Source organism: Salarias fasciatus (genome assembly GCF_902148845.1).
Source record: "Salarias fasciatus chromosome 23 unlocalized genomic scaffold, fSalaFa1.1 super_scaffold_20, whole genome shotgun sequence".
NCBI lineage: Eukaryota > Metazoa > Chordata > Actinopteri > Blenniiformes > Blenniidae > Salarias > Salarias fasciatus.
This window is the reverse complement of record NW_021941230.1, coordinates 15060598-15081993: the sequence shown is the minus strand read 5'-3', so window position 1 is coordinate 15081993 and position 21396 is coordinate 15060598. Positions and strand designations below refer to the sequence as shown.

The window sequence follows — 21396 nt, the reverse complement described above, 5'->3', positions numbered from 1 at the left end:
TGGTGTTTCAGCCCTCAAACCTTTTGCATCAGTGAGGTTTGACGACTGTTAACTAAAGGAATACATTTATGAGTGTTAATTTTTAGGCAGTGCTTATCAAAATACAAACACGTGGCATTAATTCCAGAGGGGAATTCATTCTTTAGCTATCTACATTAGTCCCATCCTGTTACTCAGAGCAGTAAGCTGCCATGACAGGATCCATGGAGCCGGTGAGCCAAGGGGCATGGCTCAACGGACCAAACCAGCGAATACCAGTTGGAAAGTCTGCTTTTTCAACCTTCCATCCACCATTGCTTACACTTATTTCAAACATTTAAGCAGTTTTTAGTATCAAGATTTTAGTTTATTTTAGTCAGACATATTTTTAGTTTAGGAGTCTGATATGTTCTTTAATTCTGTGTTTTTATTTTCAGCAAAAATCAAACTGAAAAACTGAGCAAAATATGGAGATATATGAAAACAAATTATGTATTTTTTAATATAATGTTCCCAAATATTTGCATTTCTGCTGTTTTCTGTCCTCTTTTTTTTATTCAGCATCATGCAAAATTAAAATTGTAGTTTTACTAAATATCGGTACACGACTTCCCAGAAACACTTGCGGGGGAGAGGCGGAAGCGGAAGAGGAGGAGTTCGGGTCAAAATGAGGGAAAATAAGAACATGTCCGAGTCCCCGTCCCGAGCTGCAAAAGAAGCTCCGGCAAAGAAACAGAAACTCAGCAGCGACGAGAACAGCAACCCGGACTTATCCGGAGACGAAAACGTGAGTCCGCCGCGAGTCCGCCGCCGCCATGTTTCCATGGCGACGGCGTGCACGAGCGCCGAGCTGCGTGCTAAAGGAGCCGGGTGGCTAAAGGGCTTAGCTTTGAGCATTCTCAAGTTCACAATTGTTTAAAGTGTCGTAAATATAGGAGACATTATTTTTTTTATTATGAAGTGCTGCATTCGTGTGTTTAACCTCCTCGGAGAAGATGTGAATTTAACTGTTCAGCTGCTGCAGCTTCGTGTTATTTTCCAACTATAAACACTGAAACTGAATCATTTGATTTAATCCACTTTATATCGTGAAAATGCTGCTGAGGATCTCTAAACAGGCCCGCACTGCTCTCAGAGTGATGATCCACCCATAATCTGGACTTTCCAAGGGTTCAGTTTCAAGCTTCTCCACATTCAAACATTCAAGTTCATTCGTTTCATCAATATTGGGACCAATTTCATTGTTACTATAATTTCTAGAAAAATGCCAAACTTTTGAATTACTTTTTGGATTAATTGAGTTTTAAACTGCAGGGTATTGCAGTTTTCATTTCATTTTGTGTTTGCTTTAAATTGTTTTTTTAAATTTGCCTGAATAGTTTTACCTGATTTATTTCCCTGGTTTTCCTATGTAGTTTATTTTTGTTAATTTGCAGGATCTTACTCTTATTCGTTCTTGATTTTGTCATTTGTTGTTATTTTGTGGCTCATTTTCATGCAAATACAATATCAAGGTTTACTTTTTCAAACATAAACACATTAGTGGACTTTAATTCTGAGGAAACGATCTTTTGTTTGAAAGAGGTTTCTCTCGTTAATGTGGTTTGAATGTGATGATGAAGGTATAAACGGAGCTCCGCCTGTCTTTCCCAGGATGACGCCGTCAGCGTGGAGAGCGGCAATAACGCCGAGCGGCCCGACACGCCCACCAACACCGCTAATGCCCCCGGCAGGAAGAGCTGGGGCAAGGGCAAGTGGAAGTCCAAGAAGTGCAGATACTCCTTCAAGTGTGTCAACAGCCTGCGGGTCAGTGTGTGCGATGTGCAGTTTGTTATTAGGCTGTGTGTGTGTGTGTGAGGTATGTCGTTGAACTGTGTGTGTGTGTGTGTGTGTCTCAGGAGGACCACGGACAGCCTCTGTTTGGGGTCCAGTTTAACTGGCACAGTAAGGAAGGAGACCCGCTGGTGTTCGCTACAGTTGGAAGTAACCGGGTCAGTGTCCGCCCAGCTTGGTGTGTGTGTGTGTCTGTCTCTGTCGTTGTGTATGTGGTTCTGAGCAGTGTGTGTCTCCTCCTCTTGCAGGTGACTCTGTATGAGTGTCACTCTCAGGGAGAAATCAGATTACTGCAGTCGTACGTGGACGCTGACGTATCCTTCCTCTTCACGACACGTTGCTCCATTACGTTTTTTTTAACCTGAAAAATGATAGAAACACAGAATCTGGTGTCATTTTGTGTGGTTAATCAGTTGCTGGAGCCAGAATGACGTCTTTAATCCGGCTGAGGCTGCTTCGCCTGCAGCAGCTGTGACTCCTGACGGTGTTTCTTTAACTGGAGTGTGTGTGTGTGAAAGGCCGAGGAGAACTTCTACACCTGCGCCTGGACCTACGACACCAACACCAGCCACCCCCTGCTGGCCGTGGCCGGCTCCCGCGGCATCATCCGGGTCATCAACCACGTCAGCATGCAGTGCATCAAGGTGAGGGCGTGGCGGAGCACTGGCTGCAGCGGCACGGCTGATCCTGCAGAGTGAGATGATCGAATGCTTTTTTTTTCCCCTGGTGTCTGTTAGCATTATGTAGGTCACGGCAACGCCATCAACGAGCTCAAGTTTCACCCGCGGGATCCCAACCTGCTGCTGTCTGTGAGCAAAGGTGAACGCCTGACGACGCACGCTGCCTTCAGGGGCCGTCGGTGAAAACGGATTTCACTGAAGTGTTTGACTCTGTGCTGCTGAGCAGCGGTGTAAATGCTCCTCTGCGTTCTCAGATCACGCTCTGCGACTGTGGAACATCCAGACAGACACTTTAGTGGCCATATTTGGAGGAGTGGAGGGTCACCGAGACGAAGTGCTGAGTGCCGTGAGTGTCCCCAGGCGTTCTGTCGGTGCAGGAGCAGGACCGAGTTCAGATCGGTGTAGCGTTTTGGAGGTTTCTCCTCGGTGACTTCAGCCGTTTGTTTTCAGGATTTCGACCTGCTTGGTGAGAAGATCATGTCCTGCGGGATGGACCACTCCCTCAAACTGTGGCGGATCAACTCCGAGAGGATGCAGCGAGCCATCAGAGGCTCCTACGAGTACAACCCGTCCAAGACGAACAGGTCAGGCCCCCGCAGACCTCCCGACGCTTCCACAGGCCTCCCTCTAAACCTTCTCCTCGGCCCACTTGGTCTTTCAGGCCGTTCGTGTCTCAGAAGATCCACTTTCCTGACTTCTCCACGCGAGACATTCACAGGAACTATGTGGACTGCGTGCGCTGGCTCGGAGATCTCATCCTGTCCAAGGTCAGTGAACGTCTCACTGACAGTGAACCGCACTGTCCCTGCTGTCCTGAACGTTGGCGTGACCCTGAAGGGCGATTTTGTTGCGTCCAGTCGTGCGAGAACGCCATCGTCTGCTGGAAACCGGGAAAGATGGAGGACGACATCGACCACATTAAAGCCAACGAGTCCAACGTGACCATCCTGGGACGCTTCGACTACAGCCAGTGTGACATCTGGTACATGCGCTTCTCCATGGACTTCTGGCAGAAGGTTCTCTTTTTTTTTTTTTACCATTTCCACTCCATGGACTGAGAGTGCAGCGAGTCGGAGGAGCGCTCTCTCACTCTGCTGATCGTCCACAGATGCTCGCTCTGGGGAACCAGGTGGGGAAGCTCTACGTGTGGGACCTGGAGGTGGAGGATCCACATAAAGCCAAGTGAGTGACAGCGTTTGCGTTCTCCTCAGATCTTTTGGCTTCGCCACTGAGTCTCCCCCCTCCCTCCTCCTCCTCAGGTGCACCACCCTGACGCTCCCCAAATGCACCTCCGCCATCAGACAGACCAGTTTCAGTCGCGACAGCAGTATTTTAATCGCGGTGTGTGACGACGCCTCCATCTGGCGCTGGGACAGGCAGCGCTGAAGCCCCCCCCCAGCCCTCCTCCTCGGCCCTCCCCTGCTGGCCCCCCCCTGCTGGACGGAGAACCACTGCGGAAGACCTTCCCATTCCGATGTGGCGAAGTGAATGCGTGTCTCGCTGTTGTGTTTCGTAACGAGCGAAAGTGGCGTCTGTTCTTTCAGATGAGTCGTGTGCCTTCCTCTTCTCTCTGCAGCCTTTTCTATCACTCGAACCCCCCCCCCCTCCCCCGACCCTCTCTCCACGCTGAAGCCCCTCCCTCCCCACCGCCCACAGGTTTATTGTATGTCAGTGTCCTCCGTGAGTTCGCTCAATAAAACCAGTTTTTATAAATATGAGCTCCAGATTTTATTTTCTCCCTGAAGTCTGGACTGTCACGTGTGTTGATGGATCATCCTGGCGCCTTCTAAATGTTAATTCTGCACAACAAGGCTCAGCTTCGGGATCCACATTGTTTACATTTTGTGTGTTATCTTGCAAATTCCTCCACTGAGCCTGCGCCTGAGTGGGATGAGGGAAAATAAACTTAAATTGATAATCACAAGAAGAGGGTGAGGCAGGAAATGGATTTGTTTTTTTTTTTTTAGCTCCTCCTTTTGGACTATGGTAATCGTTTTGACAGGAATTCCTCCTCAGTGTCCTCTTCCCTCACTGAGGTTATCGTGGTGATTTACAGCCGGATGTAAACATATTGCACTTTGGTCAATCGTCCATCTCTGTCTTCACACGCTGCTTTATGCTGATCAAACTTCATCCGCAGCTTTAATTACATTTTTTTTGTGCCTGTTTTAAACTTTTGTGAGCGTGGTTTCGCTGTGTTTTTGTGTAGTTTCGCTGTGTTTTGTACCGGGGGGCGTTTCTCCGGGCACGTGCGTCCGGACAGCGGCGCTCGTCGTGTGACGTCACCCCTCTTATCTCCCGCCTCGCGCGGACTTTCCCCCCGGTCGCCCCGGACTCCTCCGGACTCCTCCGGACTCCTCCACCGCAGCAACAACCGCAGCAGCAGCAGCGACATGTTCCCCGCCGCGGCCCCCGGGACCCCCTCCGCGCCCCGGCCGGACCCTGCGCCCGCCGCCCGGGAGCAGGTCCGCCCGGTGGACCGGAGAGCGGCCGCGCGACAGGTGGAGGCGGGTCCGGTCCAGGTGGAGGTGGAACGCTTCCAGGCGGAGGTAGGTTAAAAAAGAACAAAAAAAAAAAAAAAAATGGAAAGCGCTGCGTGTCTTCTGCTCATTGCGCAAATAACGGATCGGTTATTTGCGCGCCGCGCGTTTCGCCGATACAAGCGGACCTGCGGCTGTGCGGCATGTCGGTGTTTCACCCGTAGTTAATATTATCTGTGGCTCAATCCAGGCTCTGATCAATGATCCATTATTAGCGCCGCCCAATCGGTCGATCCTTCAATTATTTCGTGATTGGCCCGTTTGTGCGTCCAAAACACCAAAAGGGCTGAGAAAAAAAGAATAATTGCAGTAATTTGTAGTGTTATCTTCAAAAGTAATGGAGTAGATTGCATGGTTTAATTTCTATTTAACTGTTACAAACTACTTGAAATATTTTTAGAATTATACTTCACTACAGTAATGGGATTACATATAATTTCACTGAGGTTTTCTTTTTTTTTTTTTCAAATTATTTGACTGAAGTTGGATTTCAGTGCTTTTGTCAAAGATTATTCTGCTTAATTGCTTTTTAAAATGATTACAGTAAATGTCTCATGACTGCTGTTCAGGTTTGAACGTTTCAGGGCTGTTTTTTTTTACTGGCACTCCAGTACTAATTATAAATAACCTGAATACTGCTAGTAACTGGAACCCCCCCCCCCCCGAATTGGTTCAATATGCTATTAAAATGGTTAAAAATGTGAATAAGGTGTCCTCTCTTCCCTCTGGAGGTCACTGCGAAGTTTGTCTTTTGTTTTTAAGCTGATACTGTTTGCTGACCTCTGCTCCAGGTCGTCCTTGAGTTCCGTGCTCCTGCGTTCGGTCCCTGACGGCACGCGGCCGTGCGCGGGAAATCCAGACTTCTTCTCGTTGACTTTTCGCCTCAGTGCCCCCGAAAACCGAATTTAAGCCGAGTCATGCCGGGAAGCTTATGGAGGTCATGAGGTTTTTTTTTTTCTTTACACGACGGTGCGAGTGTATCCTGATCCTCCTGTCAGAGCTCTGGCCCGGTCGGCTCAGCGAGCGGCCAACATGTCTGATTCCCAGGCGATGAAAACCCAGACCTGAGGCTCGGCTGGATTCCCTGAGAAGTTAAAATCTTCAAGCTCAGACTGAATAACTCGCTTTTCAAAGCAGAGATTTCAGTTTTTCGAGTGTGAATGCCACTTTTTGAATCCCGTTTGTGAAGCTGAGACGCCTCCTGTTCTCAGGAAAGCGTCGTGCACGCCGGGAGGTTCGGCTTCGACAACCCGGCCTACGAGTTCGGCAGCCAGAGCGAGCTCCGCCCCCCGCCTCACGCCTTTCGGCCCGTCGCGGTCACTGAGCAGCAGGTCCAGGACCCGGGCTTCGCCTCGCCGGACGGCCGGGCGGAGACGGGCGGAGCGGAGGCGCCCGGCCGCACCGTGACGGTGTGGATCGGCGGGATGACCTGCGGCTCGTGCGTGCGCTCCATCGAGGGGAGGATCTCGGAGCTGGAGGGGGTCCGCTCCATCCGGGTGTCTCTGCAGGAGGAGAAGGGGACCGTCACCTTCGACCCCGGGCTGACCGACCCGGAGCTGCTGAGGGCCGCCATCGAGGACATGGGCTTCGACGCGTCGCTCCACGGTGAGGGCCGCCGGTTCGATTCCGGGCCAGGCCCGGTTAGAATCAGAAACCAGAGCAAGCAAACACACAGACAAGTGCATGCCTCTCCCCGTTTCCATGGAAACCAGTGAAGTGCCCCCTCCAGAGCCACTCGGAGGGGCTCCAGACGGGGTCCAGGTCCTCCGTGACACAAACAGCCTGCAGAGACCGGTTCAGCTGCTCCACTGAACCTCAGGTTCTCTCTGGTCCCGGGTCAGACTGAACCAGTTCATCCTGCTGCTCTCTCCTCTGCCAGAGTCCGCCAGGAGAGAGGACGGCCCCCGGCCGGTGACCTCTGACCCCTCTCAGCCTGCTGGCTCTGCGTCGGCGGCCTCCTCCCCTCAAGCCAAAGTGCAGAAGTGCTTCATCCGGGTCACCGGGATGACCTGCGCCTCCTGCGTGTCCAACATCGAGAGGCACCTGCTGCGACACCAGGGTGCGTTTGACGCGTGCGCGGGCGCGTCCGGCGGTCTGGGCGGAGAGTGACGGCGTGGCGCTGGCTTGCAGGGGTGGTGTCGGTGCTGGTGTCGCTGATGGCGGGGAAGGCGGAGGTGAAGTACGAGCCGGGCGCGCTGCAGCCGGCGGCGGTGGCGCAGCTCATCGCAGACCTGGGCTTCGGCGCGTCGCTGATGGAGGACGGCGCTCAGACCCAGGGCCGGGTGGAGGTGACGGTGAGTGCGCGCCCGCCGCTCCGCCCACTCCCGCACGCCGCCCGGCAGCAACCGGCTGACCCTGCCGCTCCGCAGGTGTCTGGCATGACCGGCGCCTCCTGCGTGCACGCCGTCCAGTCGCGGCTCGCCGCCACCGCCGGCGTCCTCGCCGCCTCCGTCTCCCTGGCGACCGGCAAGGCCCAGGTGCACTTCGACCCCGAGGTGCTGGGGGTCCGCGACGTCGTCCGGATCGTCCAGGTACTGGCCGCTCTGTCTTCTAGCCTCCTCCTCACTGCCTTCGCTCGGCTGACGGGGCTTCCCGCCGCTGCGTCCCGCCCCAGGGCCTCGGGTTCGATGCCAGCGTGGAGAGGACGGGCAGCAGGAGCAACCTGGACCACACGGACGAGATCCGACAGCAAGTATCCGGTCCAGGCGCGTCGGGCGGGCTCAGGTTGGTGGACGTTGAGGCGGACCGAGCTCTTTGTGCCGCAGGTGGAAGAACTCCTTCCTGCTCAGCCTGGTCTTCGGCCTGCCCGTCATGGCGCTCATGATCTACATGATGGTGATGGACGCCCGGCACCAGCAGCACGGGGGCGCCATGTCCCAGGAGCACAACCTGCTGCCGGGGCTCTCGCCGCTCAACCTGGCCTTCTTCCTGCTCTGCACGCCGGTGCAGGTGAGCCCAGTGTGTGTGTGTGTGTGTGTGTGTGGTTAATGTTCTCCCTCGGAGTGAACGACCTCCGGTTCTCGGCGTTTTCCCCGCTCAGATTTTCGGAGGTCGATATTTCTACATCCAGGCGTTCCGCTCCCTCCGACACCGGCGGGCCAACATGGACGTGCTCATCGTGTTGGCCACCTCCATCGCCTACGCCTACTCCTGCGTGGTGCTGCTGGTGGCCATGGCGGAGCGGGCGCCGCAGAGCCCCGTCACCTTCTTCGACACGCCGCCCATGCTCTTCGTCTTCATCGCTCTGGGCCGCTGGCTGGAGCACGTGGCCAAGGTGGGAGAATGAAAACACAGAAAGCTCCAGTGTTCTGTTAAACAAGCCACTCATCAACGGAGAAGCGATAAGATTTATATTGTTATAGAGAAAGAAAACTGTTGAAAATGAAATCAAAATTAAGACATCTAATTTTCAAACTTTCGTAAAAGCTGATTTTTAAATTCACAATCAAGTGAAAATGTAGAATAAGTAGCAAAAAGAGAAATCTAAATCAAGTACTAAAATAAAAAAAGGATTTCAAAAATGATTTCTTATGAAAATGTACTTGAACGTATTCATCTAAAACAGAGCTGTCAAATGATTCAATTTTTTTTTAATTATGTTGTTTTGCATTTGAAGGCAGTTTTCGGTGAATAGTGTAAAGCATTCATCAGTCCCAACAACCTGTTATAAAGTTGAATTTCCTTTTTTGACCTGGTTGGATTTTCTTTCAAAATAAAGTATCATTTAGATCAACAATGTGAACAATGTGTCACGATTAAAAAAAACAAATATTTAGCCATCCCTACATTAATTAATGCGATTAACTCTGGCAGCTTTCATTTAAAACCAAAATCACAAAATTAGACTGAATTAACAGTTTATTAGAACAACACTGCCCCCAAGTGGCAGAGATGAGGCATGACATAAATCACAGCAAAAGTTTTTTTTTTTTTTTTTAATAGTTCCTTAAAAATTGAGATGCATTCATGAATTTTGTGGAGACAAAAAAAGAAAAACGGTGTTTGAGCTTTTCCGGGTTGTTTCTTGTCTTCGGTTTTTCAGAGTAAAACCTCGCAGGCTCTCGCCAAGCTGATGTCGCTGCAGGCGACTGAAGCCACCGTGGTCACGCTGGGGGAGGATCACTGCATCGTCAGGTGTGTGTGTGTCTGTGTGTTGCAGTGTGTGTGTATGGGCGGGGTTGTTGAGGCAGGAGTGTGTGTTGCAGGGAGGAGCAGGTGGCGGTGGAGCTGGTGCAGAGGGGGGACGTGGTGAAGGTGGTCCCCGGGGGGGAAGTTCCCGGTGGACGGGAAGGTGATCGAAGGCAGCTCCATGGCGGACGAGTCTCTGATCACAGGTAGAGCCGAGCCGGGCGGCGCCGGCGGCGGAGTCCCCGCGCCCCGCCGGGACTCAGCCGCCGGCGCCGTGCGTGCCTTGCCTTGCCGCAGGAGAGCCCATGCCGGTCAGCAAGAAGGCGGGCAGCCTGGTGATCGCCGGCTCCATCAACGCCCACGGCGCCCTGCTGGTGGAGGCGTCCCACGTGGGGGCGGACACCACCCTGTCGCAGATCGTCCGGCTGGTGGAGGAGGCGCAGACCTCCAAGGTAAGGCTCGCCGCTGCGCCGCGGTGACCAGAACCCGACCCCTGGCTCAGTGGACCCCCCCACTTCCCCTCCCCTCCCCCGCAGGCCCCCATCCAGCAGCTGGCGGACAGACTGAGCGGATACTTCGTTCCGTTCATCGTGCTGATCTCGCTGCTCACGCTGCTCGCCTGGCTCGCCGTCGGCTTCGTCAACTTCGACATCGTGAAGGAGAACTTCCCGGTGCGTCTCCGGCCTCCGCCCCCCCACTCTTGGTTTGTAGCGCGCAAGCAGGTGAGGCTAACGCGCTGACCGCTCCGTGCAGGGCTACAACCAGAACATCTCCCAGGCGGAGGTGGTGGTCCGCTTCGCCTTCCAGGCCTCCATCACCGTGCTCTCCATCGCCTGCCCCTGCTCGCTGGGCCTGGCCACGCCCACCGCCGTCATGGTGGGCACCGGGGTGGGGGCGCAGAACGGGATCCTCATCAAGGGAGGGGAGCCGCTGGAGATGGCCCACAAGGCACTGCTGCAAACACACACACACACACACACGGTAACAGTACGTGTTTCACTGTGAGTGACCGCGTGTGTGTGTGTGTGTGCGCTCCCAGATCGGCGTGGTGGTCTTCGATAAGACGGGGACCATCACCCACGGCGTGCCGCGGGTCACGCGGGTGCTGGTGCTGTGGGAGGTGGCCCGGATGCCCCTGAGGAAGATCCTGGCGGTGGTGGGCACGGCGGAGGCCAGCAGCGAGCATCCGCTGGGCACGGCGGTGGTGCGGCACTGCCGACAGGTGAGGGGCCGCCGCCGCCGCCCCCTGAACCCTAAACCCTGAGCCCTGAACCCGCCCCCCCTGCAGGAGCTGGGCACCGACACCCTGGGCTACTGCTCACACTTCCAGGCGGTGCCCGGCTGCGGCATCAGCTGCACCGTGTCCGGACTGGAGCACCTGCTCCACGGCCCCCAGGACCGCGCCTTCCCGTTGCCCGGGGCAACCACGGACCACAGCAGCCTGCTGTCCAACCCGGAGGAGCCCGGGGCGGCCCTGGCCGACGCCGACGCGGCGAGCTACGCCGTCCTGATCGGGAACAGGGAGTGGATGAGGAGGAACGGGCACCACATCGGCGCCGACGTGGACGCCGCCATGACCAGCCACGAAACCAAGGGCCAGACGGCCATACTGGTGGCCATCGACGGTCAGCGTCTCACCGGGAGTGTCTGTTGCCGTGTGTGTGTTGTGCTGAGCGTGTGTGTGCGTGCAGGCGTGCTGTGTGCCATGCTGGCCGTGGCGGACACGGTGAAGGCGGAGTCTGCGCTGGCCGTCCACACGCTGCAGAGCCTCAACATCGAGGTGGTGATGATCACCGGGGACAACCGGCGCACGGCCAAGGCCATCGCCGCTCAGGTAACCGCCCGCGCACTCTCGTTCACACACGTCGCGCCGCGCCCGGCCGCTGACCTGCGGGTGCTGCAGGTGGGGATCAGGAAGGTGTTCGCTGAGGTGCTTCCGTCCCACAAAGTGGCCAAGGTGCAGGAGCTGCAGGAGCGCGGTCTGCGCGTCGCCATGGTGGGGGACGGCATCAACGACTCGCCCGCCCTGGCCCGCGCCGACGTCGGCATCGCCATCGGGACGGGCACGGACGTGGCCATCGAGGCGGCCGACATCGTGCTGATCCGGGTGAGTCTCCGCCCGCGGCACCCGGCCGGCGCGGCGCGTCCCCTCCCCTCGGCGCCTCCGTCACCGGTCCCTCCGCCCGCAGAACGACCTGCTGGACGTGGTGGCGAGCATCGAGCTGTCCAAGAAGACGGTGCGCCGCATCCGCATCAACTTCCTGCTGGCCCTCGTCTACAACATGCTGGGGGTCCCGGTGGCCGCCGGCGTGCTGATGCCCGCCGGCCTGGTGCTGCAGCCGTGGATGGGCTCGGCCGCCATGGCGGCCTCGTCCGTGTCGGTGGTGCTGTCGTCGTTGCTGCTGAAGCTGTGAGTCCGCGATGCCGTCAGGGGTCAGAGGTCACTGTCTGAGGTCATTCTGAGGTCAACCGCTGTGCTGCAGGTATAAGAAGACGTCGGCGGAGCTCCACCAGGTGCGGGCTCGGGGCCACATGAGGAGCCTCCGCTCCTCCCAGATCAGCACGCACCCCGGCGTGGACGCCCGCCACAGTGGCCCCGCCTCCGGCGGCGACGTGGCGCTGAGGCCTCTGGGCCAGCTCGCCGCTGCCTCGGCGCCCAGCTAGGAGCGTCCGGCAGAGAGAGGAGTAAAGGGAAGCAGCGGCGTGGAGGAGACCCCGACACGCCGCGCCGTCTTCATAAATACATGAACAACGTCACTGAACTGTAACAAAGGATTGAACACAAACACTCATCAAGGCCGCGTGAAGGAGAAATGCTCCATCCGCTGTTCTTCTGGAGGCGGTATGTCCACGTGTGGCCACCAGGGGGAGCTGCTGCAGCACAATGAGTGTGACTGCTGCTGGACCTGAACGTTTGCAGATTAGTGTGTCAGTCTGTTTTAAAAGTACGCAACAAGGCCGATTTCTTTGTTTTTTGTTGTTTCAGAAAGGCGTCTGGGTTTAAGATCAGGAACAGGCCTGCTTCTAGAGCGGGCTCATATTTATTGATGATGGATCAATTCTCAAGTCTGCAGAAATGTTTTGGTTTGTCCCATTTATGGGAAAATGCATCCAAACTGATCAGGAAGGGGTTTATCGTGCAGCAGGACAATGACCCGAAAAGCAAAGGGGGGCGGCGGAAAGTGGAAAGTTCAGCCTGACCTAAATCCGAAAGAACCTGAATTTCACCATGACCAGAGGAGACTGAAGGGAAAATCCCCCAAAAACGAACCAGAGCTGTCAGGAGCTGCGCTGAGCGGCCTGGAGCGGCGTCGCAAATGAAGACCGCAGCAGTTCGGTGTGTCGACGGGTCTCCGGCTTCAGGCCGTTGCTGCAAACAAGAGTTATAACACCAAATATGAATGTTATTTACTTTAGGATTAAATGGTTGAATAGTTTTTGCTCAGTGGTCGGACACAAGCAGCGATGAGTCTGAAGTCGAGTCACACATCTAGATGTAAAAACCAGGAAATGAAATGTCTGGAAACTGGTCTTGTCGTTAAAGTCGTTGTGGAGGGGACTCCAGGGACTGTCAGAAGAGTTTTAGTTTACGGTTAACTCATTTTAACTAGTTTTAGGCTGTTTCTTAAGCGAAGAAGAACAATTTGTGGGCATTTTTCCTTCCTGTCGGATTAATTAAGGCAGCTCAATAAAACAAGATTGTTTGTTTTCTACGGTCTGAAACAAATCTTCGTTTAGTCTTAAAGTGGATTTTAACTGCAATATAGACTTTCCAGCGAACAGGAGGCAGACAGTTAGACAGATCACACTGTGGTCTTCACAGATGCTCGTCTCCTCACACACCTCGGTTTTGGCTCGTGGCTGATTGAGTTTCTGTCATCTCCACCCAGTCTGTCCATTCACCTTTGACCTCTGGAGTCAACAAAGTCCCAAAGAACTGCTGCTCACTGGATACTTTCATGCTGTGGAAAGGTTCAGAGTCACTTAAACCCTCTGTCTTCATCTTTCTCGTGCTCATTCTGAACCTTAGCAGCTCTTTTTCGCTGTGTTTTTGTTGTTGAAATATTTGTCCTGATGGGAGGTTGGAACAGGTGTACCAAATAAAGCGGCCTGTGAATCTCGCCTTTCAGCCTCAGCCGTTTGTACTTTTGCTTTGCACCAATTCTGACGTGTCTTTAGGTAGTTTCGGCCTTTAAATCAACTCTGAATCGACCGTTCGCTTGTTTTAAGTCTTTTAGCCTCTATTGGTCAGCTTTTAGTTCAGCTTTATACTCGTTTAACTTCCTTTGGACGGGCTCACTGAGCCCACTGTTTTTATTCTGTGTGTGTGTGTGTGTGTGTGTGTTGTCAGGAGATGCCGTCATGTGATGAGCTGATGTGTGTATGATTTGGTGGGTGGGAGTGTGTGTGCAGTCGGTTTCAACCGCTTGTCGACTCAACTGTAAGTTTCCTCTAACCTCTTTTTTCTTTTAAAAATCTAATTACATATAATTTAATTGTACTCTTTTCTTGAAAGTTATGTGATTAGTTGGAGCGTGTGTGTGTGTGCGTGTGTGCGTGTGTCTGTGTCTGTTGCGTCAGTCACTGTTTTTGTCAAATTGTAAATTCTTCAGTTCTTAATTACATTTCCTCGACCGCAAAAACGTCAGTTTTGATAGTTCGCAGTAAGTTTGTGTGTTTGTTGGGCAGTGTGGGTTCGATTCCCGGCCGCTCTGGTGTTTTCAGGGTGTGGTGACCATTTATTTGTGTAACTGAAAATCTCGTCAGTACTCGGTATTCTCAAACGATCATTGTTTTGGATTTGTTTTTCCCTCCAAATTTTATTTTGTTTTAAGAGAGAAAAACACTTTTTTCTTTTTTTTTTAATACAACCCAAATTTTAGTCCTGTGACCTCTTTTTTTTTTTTTTTTTTTTTTTAGGATTTAGGTCTTGCAGCTTTCACAAAGCTTTTTTTCTTAAATATTTCAGAACCTTTTCTCAAAGGAAGCCCAAAAACTTAACAAATCGGAAAATTTGACGAAAATGATGTTTTATGATAATGACGTTTCAATGCAGTTTGTCCAGTTCATACTTTCTGGTTAAATACATTAAGGTACTTTAATTTGAAAACAAAATGGAGAAGAAAATCATTAAAAACTTTGTCACAATTCTCAAATTTTCACCAGCCACTTGGCTGGTGGGTTGATTGGTTAATCAGCTGAACAACTGGTGGGTTAGGTGGTTGATGAGTTGAATGACTGGCTGATTAGTGAACGGAGTGCTTGGTTGGTGAATTGGTTTATGCATTGCATGGTTGGTGAAGCGATTTGTTGATTGATTGAATGGTTGGTTGGTGAGCTGGTTAAGTTGAACGTGTGTCTGGTTAATGAATTGGTTAATAAGTTAAATGATGGGTTGGTGGTTGAATTGGCTCGTTGGTTGGTTGATGAGTCGACTGATTCGTCGATTGATTTGCTAATTCGACCGGTTGATCAGCGAACCACCCGATTCCGGCACCATGGAGCGGAAGCTGGACCTTTCCCGTCTGACGGACGAAGAGGCCAAGCACGTGTGGGAAGTGATTCAGCGAGATTTCAACCTCCGGAAGAAGGAAGAGGAGCGACTCGGGTTTGTACACTCCTCCGTCCATTCCTGCCTCTCGTTCTTCCTTTCATCACTTCACTGCAGTTTTACAGATTTCCCAAACTCTCTCTCATTCTCTGTCAGACTGAAGCTCGCAGTCAAAGTCTGACTGTACATGTCGCAGTGTATAAACTGTGCTGTTGTCATGGCGACGCGGAGTGTTTTAATGGACTGGTTCATGTGACGTCCACCGGATTTCTGTATGAAAGACACCGTTGTTTCAGTCGATCACACCACCATCACACGGAGTCACACCACAAAGATGCTCTGTGTTTCCATGAGATCACTCCAACTCCCATCAGCCCCAGGGGCAGCCATGACTATACCAGGAAGGAGGGTGGAGGAGGAAGAACGTGATGTCCCTCGGCTGACTCGGTGTCTCCTGCTCTTCCATCTGTCCTGCAGGGATCTGAAGACCAAGATCGAGAAGGAGGACAACAAGCGGGAGCTGCTGGGCGCTCGGGACCAAGTGGCCGACTCACTCTGCATCCGCTGCCTGCAGCCCTTCAAGTTCCTGGTCAACAGCAAGCGGCAATGTCTGGACTGCCGCATGTACACCTGCAAGTCCTGCAGCCGCTACAACAAGAAGGAGCACGGCTGGGTGTGCGACAACTGCCGCATGACCAGGTGAGGCCACCACAGGTGGAGCAGGAGACGGCGCCACAGGTGGAACAGGTGACGGAGTTCTTCCTTTTTTTTAATTTATGTCTTCTCAGGGTGCTGAAGATTGGGACCGTCGGTTGGTACCATGACAACGTGAGGAACCGCTTCAAGCGCTTTGGCAGCGCAAAGGTGATGAGGTCTCTGTACAAGCGTCTGAATGGAGAAGGTGAGTCCTGGAAAAAAACACACACACACACAACCAGAAACAACACGTTGATCATGCCGCGCTGTTGCTCACGTGGTGTTTGTGTTTGTGTTTGAGGCGGTCGTGATGACGACACCCAGAGTATGCCGGACGTCCGGGGCTGTAAGTCATGAACACTTTTAATTAAACAACCTGCACCACTGAGTTTCAGAGTCATTCTCACAAATTTGCTCATGAATGAACCATCTTTGATTGACAGACATGTACAACGGTATGGAGGACGACCCTGGCGAGGTCGAGGCTCAGCGCTACAAAGTGGTAAAAAAAAAAGATGCATGCCCACCGACCAAATTTATCCCGCATGTTCGGAGACCGAATGAAACCATGAACTCAGGTTTTGCTTCTCAGATGAGAAAGAACAAACGTCTCCTGTCGGTTCATCCCATGGATTTCGACCCGGAGGAATACTTCCCTCATTCGCGCCGTCAGTCCGTACAGGTAGATGTGCACACGCCGGATTCATTCAAAATGAATGAATTCTTTTAATCCTCAGAGCTGAGGACATGAAGACACAGCTCTCATCCGCGATGTGCTCAATGACGGTTGGCTATATTTTCAGCAGCAGATGCAGGAGGAGCGTTTCTACAGGAACGAGATGGACTACGACTATTACGGCCATCGCGCCAACCGCAGGAAGAGTCTGGACAAATACGCCATGAGGCCCGGTCAGTGCACACACACAGATGGCAAGAAAAGTTGGACCATGGTGTACAATGTAGGGAGAAATGATGGAAAACCTTCTAAACGAAGTGCTGCTCGACCCTCAAGCGACAGATACAATGCTCTCTTTGTGTTGCCAGACGAGCTGGTGGACCCTCGGATGGTGCGCGCTCGCTCGCTGTCTAAGATCAGTTCCTCCATGGCCCGGCAGCAGTACGTGGACACGTCCGACGAAGAGGACTATCAGAGGTTTCCTCCGTCGTACCAACAGCCGCCGCACCGCCGCCGCAACAGCAGGGCGTCGTCGCAGGAGAACCTGGGGCAGGCCCCGCCCGTAAGGACGTTCGGCCAGTTGGTTTTGAGGAGTTTTTGTTGCTCGGGGAGGGGGCCAGCCGGTGACCGTCCTCTGCTGGTTGTCTGTGCAGATGAACGACCTGAACAAACGGATGTCGGCCATCGAGAGTCTCCTGAACCGCCTGGAGGAGAAGATGGCGCCTGCTGATGAGGTCAGAGCCCCACCCTGGTGTGCAGAGAGTTTCTGGTGGTGAGTGTGACACGCCGGTGTCTCTGCAGGCGGCGCCCTCTCACGGCGAGGAGGAGAAACTGAGGAGGAAGCTGAGCGAGCTGGCGGGGAACCTCAGCGAGAAGTCGTCGGACGACGAAGGCGGAAAGAAGCCGCTGTACACGGGAAAGCGTGCGGCCCGGCTCGGCGGCGGCTCGGCGCTCGCCGCAGGCCTGAAGGACAAAGTCTTGAGCTCGTCCAGCGACGAGGCGCCCACCGAGGCCCAGAAGGTGAGGGAGCGAAGAGAGAAACAGTGGTGCTCCACCATCTTCCCATCCTGCAGCACAAGGCTTCGAAATAGAGTCTTTCCATCTTCTTCTATTCGATGAGGACTGAGAGCATTCGCACGCTGCCTTGCACTAACACGCTAACACCTGCCAGCAGCTGCCTGTCTGGATCAGCCGCTCAACGCAAAGACAACCTCCCATCCTCAAAAAACAAAACATGGCCAATCCTTTGACTCAGAAAAGCTACAGAACAACACGCCAGACATTCAGTCTTCTGGTTCTCACGACAGTATGACCCCCATAAATGGACTACACTTGTGTAACGCTTGTTCTACTGCTTGCAGAGCTCAAAGCGCTGAAAATTAGACAAGTTAACAAGTAAATCCGGCTGCAATGAGCTACAGGGAAAGAGTGCTGCTGCTAAGCTAACTCATGTTTCTTATTAGCAAACGACTCCTGCTGTGGAACTGACCGATCTTTCTTCATTGCAAGAGATTCTAACTGCTTACTGACCCGCTTCTAGATGGAGTCCAGGCGGGAAAGTACCTCGTCTCCTGAGTAAAAGAGTCAATGGCCTCAATCTGGAAGAGTCAGCATGATAAGCAAACTGCTTATCGTGCCTGTGCATGCCTGCCCTCGGTACTAAAAGAGTCCAGGTGCTAACCTCTGTCGTGAACAAATCCAGATACTAAGCAGACTGATTTACCTCTGTACTGGAAAAAGAGTCCAGGTTCCAAACCCACTTGCCTGCTTCTGGAGTGACAGGATCCGGGTGTGAAGCCAGCTGATTGGCTGTTGTACTGAGAGTCCAGGTGCTCGACTAACTGACTTACCTCTGTGCTTCAAGAGTCAAGGTGTGACTGTGACTGACCCACGTCTGTTCTAAAAGTCCAGGTTCTCGACTAACTGATCTACTTCTGTGCTAAAGACGCCCGGGTGCTAAGCTAACATCTTTGACGCGGTGTCCTGGGCTGATCTGCTGGCGCGACTCTGGCCTGGTAGCTGCTGCAGGGATGTTTTCCAGCTGCTAACATCTGTCCTCTGCGTGGCTTTCAGAGATCGAGCGCCGCCGCCCTCTGTGACCTCACCACTGAGGTGCTGAGAACCATTAACGCCACAGAGAGCGCGATGGTCGAGTACGGCCTCTCTGAGCCGGCTGACCGCTCCCACTTAGCGGGCGCAGACGTAAAGCAGGCTGATGACGCTTTCAGGGAACTAGAGGAAAATGTAAGCCTCCAGCATGAACTGCACGCTCCGCCTCACCCCTGCCCTCCCCCAGAGCATGTTCGATTCCCCTGACTGAAGTTAGACTGTGATTGGCAGCAGTTACAGGATGTTGACAGGATGTTTCTGCTCTGATCTGGATCACTTTGACAGGACGAGGAACAAAAACGTCCCAAGACTCTCGGCTCTGATCTAACTTCAGCGTCATCTCCAGCTAGTCCATAACCTGTCTTTAACTAGCCTTTAACTCCTGTACAACCGATCCAATCCAACCAATCAGAGTCACTGACTAGTCTTTACCCCCTCCCTCCAATATGTGATGCAGTTCCATGCAGGAGGAACCATATCCTCAAAGAACGAAGGCCGAGCAGCCAATCACAGAGCAGCAAACCTGTGTGTGTGTGTCTCTCTGTGTGTGTGTGTGTGTGTGTGTGTGTGTTTCCTGTGCAGGTGTATGTGGCGGCCGGTCAGTCCTTCGACCTGGAGACGAAGCTGCGGCGCCTGGAGCAGAGCGCCAAGAACCGCTTTGGAGGAACCACCGACTCGGAGCTGTCGGAGCTGGAGGACGTGGTGGCGCTGACCGCCGCCCGCGTGCAGAGCGCCGAGAGCGAGGTGGGCGGGGCCACGCCGCCTGTCTCCATCTGAGGCAGCTTCGTAAAGACGTGCCTGTTGGCATTTTGCATGTGTTTGTGTTGATGCTTTGTGTGTGTGTGTGCACGTGTGTTTTTGCAGGTTTCAGACATTGAGACTAAACTAGCTGCTCTGAACGCCTCAGGATCAAAGAAGAAGGTCAGTCCGTTTGTTTTTCGCCAACTTTCCGAAATTTTTTATCATATAGTGAAGTAGATAATGGTAAAAAGTGCAAATTATGATACAAGCATGAAATTCTGCCTGATTGTTCGTCAGGTATTATTAATCAGATCTGCCCGTTTGGCTTTTAAAAATCCAAGATGGCGGCCATTTTTCAACATGGCCACAATGTATCAATGTCAATTTGTCAAAAATAAAACATGATAGAACAATTATTAATAGTTTAATAATGATTTTTGTGATGATAGGGATGTAATATGACCTATCTAATGGAAAAAAAACTCAACTTTTCTTCAAATTTCTCGTTTTCAAAAATGTCTAAACATTATAGTACAAGACTACAATCACTGACAAAAAGAGCCATTTAATATAGTATTAGAAATCAAACTCTATATGCAAAAGTCACAATATTATAGCTACAATGAAGACAAAGTATAATGAAACGTACCAGATAATTATCAACATGAATGGAAACCGATAATTGTCAACCAGACGAGTCTCAATTGGAGGGAGACTAAGTCAATAAGAATGATCGTGAATTAATTATCATGCAGCAATCTACAATATTAATTCTCAAGCACTTCAAACATTACAACACTGGTCTCAAAATGGACGTTACCACTGTATGGAAAAAGATAACAATTGCAAACTGATAAATGTGCAGAAATTCAGTCATTACTGAGACAATGACATTCTCTCTGAAGGCTGCCAGTCTTGGTGGAACGATGTTGTTTGACATTTGTTTGGAGACAAAGACGTCCAGTCTGGCTTCATCCACGCCAGTAGCTGCATTTGATTGAGCACAACAAATCCCTCCAGCTGCTGGAGGTCAAGATCATTTACTGACGTTGGCTGCTGACTTCAATTTGAGAATTTTTCAGAAATTTCACCATGGGTATCCCAAATCTGTCAGGCTGTCTTCTTCCTTTTTCCTCACAAGGCAGATACAATGTCACTCCCAGTGAATGCATGGACAAATGGTATTCCACTGGCTTTCTGAGGGCCTATAGCTAAAACTAGCTCATGCACTGGAATCCATTGGCTCCTGGTCCATGCCAAATTTGATGCTTCCATCAAAATTTGCACGATTTCTCACAAATGTTGCTGTTATCTGCTCTTCTAATAGTTTGAATCGACCAGCTGAGGTTGAGCTTTCTTGGCGCCATGACGACATGCATTAAAATCTGCCATCTGTTCTCAACTTTCAGATTTCTGGTTCTCATCAAAGGAAGAAATCCACACAAGATTTCCCGAGTAAGAAAACACGTGACGATGTTGCACGCTAACAAATGAAAATGAGTCCTTACATCGTCTTTCTGTTTGTTTATTTGTCTTTGTTAATATTTGGTTTCGCCGTTTTTTTGTTTTGTGTTTTTTCTGTGTTGTTCTGACTGTATTATCTGTCCATCTTTGTTTGTGTGAACAGAATCTAATGGATCTCAGTGGAAATCCAACATGCTCTGAAATGATAGCAACAGCTGCTAAAGATTTATCAGCTTCTGTCTGCAAGTTTTATTCCCCCTACACACACACCCACACACACAAATAACTGAAGAGTTGAAAGTGAATTCATTGAAATATAAATGGGAGTAAGAATCTCACAAATGTAAACAAACATATATAAATGATTAAAAAAGTGAAACATTTAAAATCCTGAAAAAATTACTTTAGAAATAGAAATATATCACTGTTTAAAGCAAAAAGCTAAGACACCCATATTCAGTGTTGATTACATTAAATCAAAATGTGTGATCGTTAAACTGTCAGATGATGTTAAAAGAGACATTTGTTAGAATAAATAAAATTTCAGTCTCTGGAGTTTTGTCCTCATCCAGCTTCAGTGTTTGAACGTTCTGCACAGCCTGATGAACTACTTGTTTCCTGTGTTTTATCATTCACTGATTCCTGCTCTGTTTTTGACTTTGTCACCCATTAAAAACAGTTTCTTCAGTTGTTTCTTTGCTTTCTTCACATGTGGACACACTGAAATACAGCTTTCTGTTGGCTCACCATCTCATTTTTTCATCCACAAACTCAGTCCATCCTCTTCATACAGAACAATTTTTAGCATTGTTTTTTATGTGTATAAAATGTGGTAACGTTAGATAAAGTATAGATATTTCTTCAATATCAGTCACTAATTATATTACGGAAAAATACATATCTGATATTCTCCATTATACTCGTTTATAGAAATTTTATTTTTTGGCAAAAACTGATTTTTTATTTATTTTTTAAACCTATTTGAAGTTCGTGACGCGA

General features: G+C 51.2%; 3 protein-coding genes across 4 annotated transcripts; all 3 read left to right on the top strand.

Annotated features, from left to right (window-relative positions):
- Positions 1 to 621: 621 nt before the first annotated feature.
- Positions 622 to 4195, top strand: LOC115383856 (polycomb protein eed). Of its 2 annotated transcripts, XM_030086052.1 has the most exons (12): positions 622 to 766; positions 1633 to 1785; positions 1878 to 1970; positions 2061 to 2126; positions 2331 to 2456; positions 2550 to 2631; positions 2747 to 2838; positions 2943 to 3076; positions 3154 to 3259; positions 3350 to 3508; positions 3601 to 3674; positions 3752 to 4193. In XM_030086052.1, exons 1-12 carry the CDS (start codon positions 647 to 649, stop codon positions 3876 to 3878), a joined length of 1332 nt encoding a protein of 443 aa, XP_029941912.1. In that variant the 5' UTR covers positions 622 to 646; the 3' UTR covers positions 3879 to 4193. The 2 variants fall into 2 exon arrangements, with proteins under 2 accessions (XP_029941912.1, XP_029941911.1); XM_030086051.1 differs by having other exon boundaries at positions 3154 to 3508; positions 3752 to 4195.
- Positions 4196 to 4729: 534 nt separating this feature from the next.
- LOC115383870 (copper-transporting ATPase 2-like) lies at positions 4730 to 13487 on the top strand. The gene is given in 20 exon segments (XM_030086067.1): positions 4730 to 5041; positions 6244 to 6637; positions 6912 to 7091; positions 7163 to 7326; positions 7402 to 7563; positions 7647 to 7720; positions 7798 to 7981; positions 8073 to 8306; positions 9075 to 9166; positions 9238 to 9289; positions 9291 to 9366; positions 9458 to 9612; positions 9697 to 9831; positions 9914 to 10108; positions 10200 to 10382; positions 10449 to 10785; positions 10852 to 10994; positions 11064 to 11267; positions 11350 to 11570; positions 11644 to 13487. Coding segments are annotated over 20 exon segments (3522 nt in total). The 5' UTR covers positions 4730 to 4885; the 3' UTR covers positions 11825 to 13487.
- A 1171-nt stretch (positions 13488 to 14658) lies between these two features.
- On the top strand, positions 14659 to 20989 carry LOC115383855 (melanophilin-like). Its single transcript, XM_030086050.1, has 14 exons — positions 14659 to 14768; positions 15189 to 15410; positions 15500 to 15612; positions 15709 to 15750; positions 15851 to 15909; positions 16000 to 16089; positions 16214 to 16316; positions 16452 to 16645; positions 16737 to 16833; positions 16892 to 17103; positions 18775 to 18936; positions 19057 to 19113; positions 20343 to 20388; positions 20561 to 20989. Exons 1-14 carry the CDS (start codon positions 14659 to 14661, stop codon positions 20596 to 20598), a joined length of 1545 nt encoding a protein of 514 aa, XP_029941910.1. The 3' UTR covers positions 20599 to 20989.
- Positions 20990 to 21396: the final 407 nt, after the last annotated feature.